General features: G+C 35.0%; 1 protein-coding gene across 1 annotated transcript in view; it reads left to right on the top strand.

Moving 5' to 3' along the window:
* LOC127838715 (complement C2-like) overlaps positions 1-5944 on the top strand; it is a 9564-nt gene extending 3620 nt beyond the window's left edge. Inside the window, exons 4-11 of the mRNA XM_052366670.1 lie at positions 393-568; positions 899-1087; positions 1307-1492; positions 2036-2218; positions 2814-3046; positions 3782-3938; positions 4538-4648; positions 5530-5944. Of these exons, the coding sequence (XP_052222630.1) occupies positions 393-568; positions 899-1087; positions 1307-1492; positions 2036-2218; positions 2814-3046; positions 3782-3938; positions 4538-4648; positions 5530-5732 (1438 nt within the window). The 3' untranslated portion in view covers positions 5733-5944. The remainder of the gene's footprint in view (positions 1-392; positions 569-898; positions 1088-1306; positions 1493-2035; positions 2219-2813; positions 3047-3781; positions 3939-4537; positions 4649-5529) is intronic.
* The last annotated feature ends 3848 nt before the right edge of the window (positions 5945-9792 follow it).

Raw genomic sequence — 9792 nt, 5'->3', positions numbered from 1 at the left:
TCTGCATTCCTTCACGATGTCTTAATTCCTAAACATGCATTTCTCATTCTTACCATTTCTAACTTATTACTCTTTAACAATCCTTTACAGTTATTTCCACGACTTTATTTCTTACGTAGAAACACTGTCAAGAGTCAAAAACATATATTTTAACTGCTACATTTCTTATGTAGATTGATAGATATAATGTCTTTATTCTTTAACATACATTTCCACTGTAACATTATCGATATTCCCAAAATTAATTTATTTGCTCTACATTTTCTACGTATGTGCATTATTTCGATTTTTAAAACATAATAGGTTTTCGATTTCTCCATTACCAATTTACAAACATTATCTATCTTACTTAACATATCTTTATACTGCAACATATCCTGTAATCTATGTAGTTACGTTCGCACTGGACAATCGGGAAATGAGACAAACCAAGAGTTTGACCCCTATAACATGTACAATGAATACGAAACCAGTCAGGATGAAGCAGTCGCTCCTGCACAAACGTTCACGTGCAGTAATGATGGCTATTGGAACAACAGCGTTGATGCAGACTTAGGATTTTGTAAAGGTATTTTAGTAATATAGTGTGTGTCACTACTCATGGATGAGTGGCACTAAGTATTTGATGTTCTTGAAGTGGGTTTGCATTTGTTCGAAAATTTGCTTTGAAATATATCCATGTTGATTTAAGGTGATTTACCCAGATATTTGTATGGTATGGCAATCACGCGTAAAATGACGCACATACGTATTGATTAATATGGTATGATTATCATATGTGAGGCTAAATGCCAGTGCGTGTTATTGAATGGCAATCACAAATGACGCAAAACCCAAATGAGTTGTATTGTATCGCAACAGCAGGATACGCAAATACCCAGTGTTTTGTATTGTACAGCAATCACATGTGACGCAAGGGCTTTCCAGAACATCAAGAATGGTGCGATTACAATATACAAACATGTCTACGAGTTCAAAGAGTCGATGACGCTCGATTGCGACCAAGGATTCCGGCCTTACAACAACCGGGAATATTTGCACTGTCTTGAAGACGATAGTTTCGAAGATGAAGTCTTCGGTTGTGAAGGTACGAACTACCGCATTATATTGTTTTTGTTAGTATTTTGCTGGAGGTTTTCACCGTATTCGAATATATGCGGATATTTATTTAATTCCCTATCGGTGTCTTCTTAGTTCAACTAATAGTAATAGTAGCTTTAGTATTAGTATCCTATATCAGCCTTATCGATTCCTCAATATGTTTTTTGTTATATTTATGCAGTTTTGAAGTCCACTATTATTTCAGCTATCACCTGCCCGAGGCCCCCAGAACCCCTGCATGGCGGACTAGAAAGAACGCAGTTGTATTACTTTCCGAACCAGACCGCAGAGTTCTACTGTGATTCTGGCTACACAATGAAGGGATCCAGAATGTGGAAGTGTCTGGCGTCTGGCAGCTGGGATAAGTCCTGTGTTCGGTGTGTCCGAGCAGGTAAATGATAAAAATTAGCTCCGCCTACTGATTGTGCGTTTGGAAAACGTCTTATCTCGTGTAAAAAGGTTCTTGTTACAGATTTAAATAATTAGAGTCGTTTAGTGGTGTTGTTACAGTAAATCCATCATGACGGACAGAGATACAAACTTACAACTGCATGCTTAATAATCATGATCGGACACGTAACACAGACCCTATGTTTTGGATGTGTGTCAGCGAAAAAGTAAAAAAGCTTATGTTGTAAATATATGTATACACACTTTATTGCATACTACAATATTACTTTATTTTATTTTTTTCATAGTACATTATTTCATTGCTGCAAAGATACGTTTTACAGTCATACATAGGTATTCGAGAATTTAAGCTCAAACAAACGTAAGTGAAAGAAATATGGTTTCAGAGTATTATATTGCTTTATTTTAACTTATTTCTATACTCATTTGCGGATCATGGCAAAAACTATATCGACATGCAGATCCGGACGTCATCAAGTTATCGGGAACTACTCAATCATACTATTCGTACTATTCGTTTCAGATGACCACTGCCGACCTCCTTGCATTCCGTTTGGGGCGCATGTCATCAACCCACCACGTAGAATAGACATCGGCACGACGATTGAGTTTGCCTGTGATGAAAAGATGAACGGACGTTCGCCTAATAGGACGTGCCTGTCAAGCAAACAATGGAGTGGTGAACACGAACACATAGATTGCACAGGTATTGAAAGAAAATTAAACTATTGTGAAGTACTTTACTTAAATCATCCTTATAACTTTAAAAATCTTGTCCATCGACTATTTCCCGGATTGCCGCGTGGCTTGTGTGGGGTGGTGGGATTTGTCGTGACATGAAAACGGCCAATCATCCCTTTGCAAATTATTTTAGTAGAGCGGTTGTCCGTTACTGGCATGATAATTTTGTTTTTGTACTGGTAATCGCTAGGGTCGGCAAAGTTTTCTGATTAAAGTGAAACTAATGTAACTTTAATAACGCCGATATGTGTATAAAAACATTACAAAACACGATACAAACAAACTAACTAATCACCGTTTAGTTTTGGACGACTCTGCTCGTTAATAAGTCAAATTCACATGGTATTCTCCACAAGATCATACATTTTACGAAACGCCACTCTTTTCTGTTTTGGAAATATTCTCTTATTTAGACAGTCATAGTGCAGAGATAATGCACGGATCATAAATTTGATTTTTTATAATGATGATATGTGTAGATCTATCGTAAGATGAATACTTTTTTAAAGGGGCAGAAATATGTGAACGAAACCATTAACAAATACGGCCATATTTTCTAGGACGGTCTTTGTTTATGTCCGACATGAACGACGTGAAGAGTATTGCAACTGTTATCAAGAGAACACACGACTCTGCCAATACGGCCGTCAATGTCTACGATGATTCATATGGAATAAGCATTGCATTATTTGAAACTGGTGATGATGTCTACTTCCTAATGGATGTCTCGAAAAGTATTGATGAACGCCAGTTCGTACAGATGAAAAAATGCGTTACTGCTGTAGTTCAAAATGTAAGTTGTAATTTAAGGAAGGCAAGTAGGTATAGATTGGTCGGTATACAGGGAGAGTCGAATTAAAGACATTGTGATTGAGGTTTAAGTGATAAAGGAAAGTGATTAATTATGTAATTATGAAGATAAGTAGGTAGGTTCTTTGTGTTTAATTATAGCTAAATAGATTGCCATACATGTGTACGAATGTCAAAAACTCTAGACGTGAGAACAGTGACACAATGTTCATCTTTTTTTATTGCTGTATTATTATTGTGATTGTTTAGCTCAGTGCGGGAGTGTCTAAGATAACTTTTTGTCCGTCAACTGTTCAATGGTAGTGGGTTTAATATTTGGTGTGTATTACTGTAAAGAAGTCCTATAAAAAGTTTAAGTTAAAAACCAGAATGTCCACAGCTTGTATATATGAGACATGCATTAGTGGTCCTTCGGTCGCGTGTAATATTGTGAATGTAATCCCATACAGATTTCCTTGAGTGGTCCCCTACTTAGTTTGTTTAAATCATTCCCCTGAGGTCTAATTTGCCCTGTCTGGGGCATGGGAGGGACACATGATAAATATCATAGTGTAGCGTAGGGACTTAAAGAAATGAAAACACACAGAATGCAGCTTTAATTTTTCATGTGACATCAGCTTGTGGTCCTCTAAAATGATTGTTCAAATCATGCCACTGGGTTCAAAATATCCCCATGCTAGTGATCTAGTGCTATCTTTACCCTCGTGTTCTGTTGTAGCTGGGAGTAAACAACACTCAGGATTCAACCCGAGTCGGAGTGTATCTGTTTGCCGCCAATGTGAAAGCAACTTTCACACCTCGAGATCGGCTGAGTGCAAGTGAGATGATTGCCGCACTTAATAAAACATCTCTCCGTGACTCTCGAGTAGACACAGGTATATCTAGCAACCAACACAAACGCAAGGGACATACTGTTTACTTTACATATACAATGGCCAATTGTGATTAATTGTGTCACAATTGCTTCGTAGACAAACCCGATCGAACCACAACACCACATCAAGTAAGGTGTGAAAATGACTGGTCGTTTAGCGGGTGTCAGTTTAGAGCAATTTCGCTTATTGGTACTGATTTAATCGTTCGTTATAGCGGATTAGCGGTTTGGTCGGATTAGGGAGTGTAACGACCACTGAAATATAGAAGAAAAAATTGGGACTGAAAAATGGTGGTCGTCTTAGCGAGTGGGTCGTAATACCGAGGTTGTCGTAAAAGTTTTTACTGTAATATTCAGTTGAAGTATTTCGTAAAGACGTTTGTGCATGCTTAATTGCACCATTATTACGTGAGCCGAAGCTTATCAACAGCATGATTATCCTTGCCATCATCAAACCCATCATAATCATCTACTTATCTTTTGTCACAAACTTGTATCCACAATGAACTATTATATTCCATTTATTTTGCTTATCGATAACTTACCATACAGTATGAACATATAAATTGATGCTTTATATGGTATAATTATAAATTTCAGGTCTTGGAACGGATATAAGCAAGGCGTTGAACGATGTGCGCGCTGACATTATCGCGACAGGAACTTCCGGTATCCGCATATCCCGAGCTGCTATAATTATGCTTAGCGACGGTATAAATACACTTTGTTTACTAAACATTATGTAAAATATAAAACTGGTTCATATAAAATTATTTATTTCACTCACAATCGAAAAAAACGTTTTTTTTTCTTTGGTGTTGTATCATAACTGGGAAGAAGGCAATTAAGAAGTTTTCGTTGATTAGTTTGTTGTCTCTCTTAGGGATTCATATAATGGTATACTCGCAATTCATTTGCACACCAAAAACAAAAACAGACAAACATTTGTATTGAGCGTTAATTTTTGTCTGAACATTTTATATTGGGTGTCACAGAATAACAAACTATGATACAAACAGTGCTCATTTAAGAAAATATATGTTTACTGTATTGTTGATACGTGACTTGAGAATTATATTAGGTGTGTCACTTAAACATGATATAACAGTACATAAATCAGACAATTTATGTTTAATTTATGTTTTAAACCTACCTTTAACCTATATTTTACTACGCTACACTCAAGTACAGGAAAACGTTCCCATGTATTTCTTGGGTATTCAACAACGGTCAATTTGCTTAAAGAACTGGTTGTGTATTAAGTGGAATAAATTTGACACCACCTGCATACAAGAAACACAATGAGTGATTTTTATTTAATTAAATGCGTTCAGAAATGTTTCTAATATCTCAATAAAGTTTTCGCGTAACTTTTCAGTATTTTCCGGCTGGTCCTGCTGAAATGGATTATGTTTGCTTCCTTGTTTTTGTTTTAAAACAACATTGATTTTCAGAGATGTATTTATATGTATTATAATTACGCATCATATTAGTAACTCAAGCTCGCATTTTAGATACAGTACTATCAATCGAAAATAGTTGTTTTATAAAAAATCAGGCATGATTATACAGTTTAAACTGTAAAATTCCAGGCAAATTCACACAAGGCGGCAGCCCAGTGCCGATGGCAGAGCTATTGAAGAAACAGTTTGGAGTCCTGTTGTTCTCCATCGCATTCGGCTCTCACGATGACACTTCTGGCCTCCGAGTGATGGAAGAGATGTCAAGCAAAGTCGAGGGCGAACAGTTTTACTTTTCAATGAAAAGCAAGAATGGCATGACCGCAGGCGGATAATAGATTATATTACCTTAGCCCGCACAAAATGAACAAACAATGTGCAGTATAGACTGGAAATATAGTAGATTCTGCAGAAAGCTTTATGACAATTGCTTATTGCTATTTCACAATTGCAAAACTCGTACCTTTTCTTACCAATTATCAGTAACAATAAGCATAAAGGTGGTAAACACATTGTAGCCATTAACTAAAACAATTCAATTTGCATATATTAATTTCCTATTAGCATTTATCAAGTGGTAAATATCATTTAGCAATTATCATACTTAGAAAAACGTTGATTTCTGTTGATTTAGCAGCACTCATTCCACAACTTTTAAAAGGCATAATACGTAGACCAAAAGTCATATAACACAACATTTACAATAATAAAAAAATTAACCCCCGCGAATTTCAATATAAGTATACTTGATCTAAATTTGTGTAAACTTCAGCAGGTCACTTGCCTAAATAAGCCATTCAATCAGAAACAAATAATAAAATCCACACACACAATGTATAATCAGACCAGAGGCAATGCTGTCTTGTAGGTATAGTTCAAGGTCTTCACCAAATGAAGAAAACAAAATCGGCGACATTACTTCACCTGGTTTCGGTTCAACAGCATTACTAAAATATCTGAATAAGATGAATATGATTCAACACGGAGATTACATTTGCATACTTATCAATCACTATTAACAATTTGCCTTGTATACCTTGCTTAAACATTTTTAATCATAATGAATTGCGGTATATACTATCTTTTGATAGAATTTTAACATTTTAACATATCGGCGTTTATAAGATACAATTATTTATTTTCATTGACATAATTTCAAAGAACTGACATCTGTATAAAAAAGCATCAAGAGTTTGAATATCCTTTACGAAATCCGAAATGCGCATCCGAAATAATAGTATACTTTTTTTTCTTCAAAAAGGGCTTATTTAAAATCTTGGTCAATTATTTTGAAAACAATGTACTCGAGTAATCCCTTAAGATGCATTTACATAATAAACAGTAATTTATTCATGCAAAGGGATTTTAACCCCATTCTGTCCACTTATCCGGAAAGAAGCCCGATACGATGATACCGTTAAATAAGTCACACAATTTGGGTGAGAAAATATCACTAAATTCAATAATATATTTATTCAAAATAGAATCACGTCCAGATGATTTATTTATTTTTGCACATTGCACAATTTTTCAGGTTAAAATAGTTTTTAAAACGAAAATATACTGCTACAAAAATCAGACAGATTAGGTTTACAAAAAACTTTGTAAATTCTTCTAAAATAGTTTATGTTTAATGACGCTATTTTCTATTTAAAAAAAAGCACCAAAAGTCCCTTGGTTTGTTCGTCCGTAATAACACCGGCATTGAATCGAAGTGATGTGCGAGAATGCTTTTATATGCACTAAATTGGATACCGACAGGGTATGTAAGGGTTGTTACAAGCATGGCATTTCACCTTGAACAGTTAGTTCGCCAATGCAAGCCAAGCATTGCTTTATTTAAATGACTGAAAACTCGAGAATATTTCCTGGAAGTTAGTTGATTTAAACTAATAAACCACATCCATCCTCGTATTGATTAAGCCCTTACCATTTGACAGTATATATCGAGAGCAACATGCGCAGAGTTGGTAAGGATTTGTATTACGAATTGCAAAACATATATTTTAATGTGTAGAAAAACTATGCCCTGGCAATAAATGCAAGAGCGTAAACAGTGTTTCAAATGAGTGTCATATGCATGTTTTATAAAGCTTAAAGTCGAGCCACGTGCAGTGTCACAACCTATAAACATCGTTAAGTTAGTATACTTATTCACATTTCCTGCTTCTCAAGTGTTGCTGTTTTATGATAAAATCTAAATACTCATAATTGGGAACTCTGCGGCCTTTAAAAGAACACACTCGTGCATGAATATGTCAAGTTTAAAAATTGGTACTTTCCGAAATACTTGCTACCAAAGTCGGTTTAAACGCTATAAGTGGGTCGATCTATATTGGCCATTTCGCAAACGACCAAGCGAGTATTCGAATTAGTATCGTGATAAACTGAATTCAATGCTTCCATGTACTACTTTAATTGATCGTTAAAGAATTTTCGAAGAAGTTTGCGTACAAATGGGCATTTCTACGTGTTTGTAATCGTGTGCGAGACATTTGCGGAATACGCAGTCCCTCACAGTTTGTTTGAAATATATAGTTTACGTTCTTCATTTGTTCTTTTTTCAAATTTTAATGAATATTAGTTTTCGTATTATTAGAAGTGGTAGTAGTAGTAGTAGTGGTAGTGGTAGTTAGACTAGTAATGGGAATAGTAAAGTGGGTTTTATATTTTTATATTCGTTGTTATTGTTGCTTTTTGTCTGTTCTGTTGTTTGTAGGTTTATGTTGGCGGTACATGTTAATGGTGCTTATAATTATAGAAACAGAAGCTTTGGTAGTAAATTGTCTTTCTACTGAACTATTTTACTAAAAAGTTACATAGTACAATACTATACAGAACAGAAAGATCTTCTCCTGAAGAACGACTTGCTAAAACATATAATGATAAATCATCGCAACATAGGCAACACTAAAGTGAGGTTTGATGAGCAACTTGATGATTACATATTTATTAAATAACCTATGAAGACACGTCTGAACATTAAGTGGTATGACGACCTCGTCAAGAGCTTTAAGAACCTGCCTTCAGATTTATTGAAAATAAAGAGTGTTTTGAGAGTTTGCACTTGATACTGTGAGCCGCTAAGCAGTGTTCTTCTGATTATTGGTCAATATCGTTGGTCTTGCTTTCAGCGGTCACTAATAATCGCTTAAATTGCGAAGCCGCTATGGGAATAGTTGCGTATGTGGAAAACTACTTTACAGAAAAAATTCATGGATATCGGAAAGCAATAGTTATTCACATCAAAAATAGTTTTTTTCGCGTAAAACAAAGTAATTGCTTTTTATGAAAATTGTTTATGATAAGCATTGTACTAAAAATATTTCCATTCACTATTTCAATATTATATAATATAATCATTACATTTTAACAATATGCAAAACTATAAAACAATATATGGTATTATATGTTATAATATCCTCCATATCATCATTATCATCGTCATCATCAACATCATCATCACCATCCTACTTATTAATAATATCATCGTCGTGTAAATCGTTATCACCATCACCATTATAATCATTACCGTTATCATCATCACCGATATCATAATCCCCATCACCATCATCATCATTGTCATCGTCGTCGTCGTCGTCATCATCATCATCATCATCATCATCATCATCATCATCATCATCATCATCATCATCATCATCATCATCATCATCATCATCATCAGCAGCAGCAGCAGCAGCAGCAGCAGCAGCATCAGCATCAGCATCAGCATCATCATCGTGACAATTTAAGATCTGTGTTGAGAAAATAAAGCGCGACCCAGATAACATTTTTAAGGATATTTGTTTAAAGGGATAAAGTAGACAGCCTGCTCAATCGTGAGAGTTTTCTAGGTATCATGCTTTTTTTAAACAAATAAGTATTTTTTTCCGTCAAGTGCAATCGCGCGTTTGAACGGTTAGGAAACTGTCGGATCAGTGTGGGGACCTCATATTACAAACATGTATAAACAGCCTCGTATTAAGCAAACGGATATAACTGACAAAACAATGGAAGTTAACACAGAACACGTTTCACCCTTTTCTGATATATTTCGCCTAAATCAATCCAGCCGTTGTATGCGTATATTTAAATATGAGATTGAATGGATTTGCGAATATTCGAATAAAAATATAGGTATTCGATGCTTTCCCTATTTTTTTAATCATATACATTTAAGTTGGATGTGACTAAATATCAATTTTTATATAAAAAAATGACGTTCAAACGATTGGTACGATACTAGCTGAATTAATTATATGATTGTGTTTTGAAATTCAATATAAAATGTTTTCAAATAAATATTTATCTTAATTACTTTATTTGGATAGGAAATTGCATCGGGACCATGGCGTTTTGGCGCATACCAACCCAATGACAAATACTCGCAACAAT

This window comes from Dreissena polymorpha, chromosome 7 (genome assembly GCF_020536995.1).
Source record: "Dreissena polymorpha isolate Duluth1 chromosome 7, UMN_Dpol_1.0, whole genome shotgun sequence".
Lineage (NCBI taxonomy): Eukaryota > Metazoa > Mollusca > Bivalvia > Myida > Dreissenidae > Dreissena > Dreissena polymorpha.
Note: the sequence above shows the minus strand (reverse complement) of the source record. Positions and strands in the feature narration are given on the sequence as shown.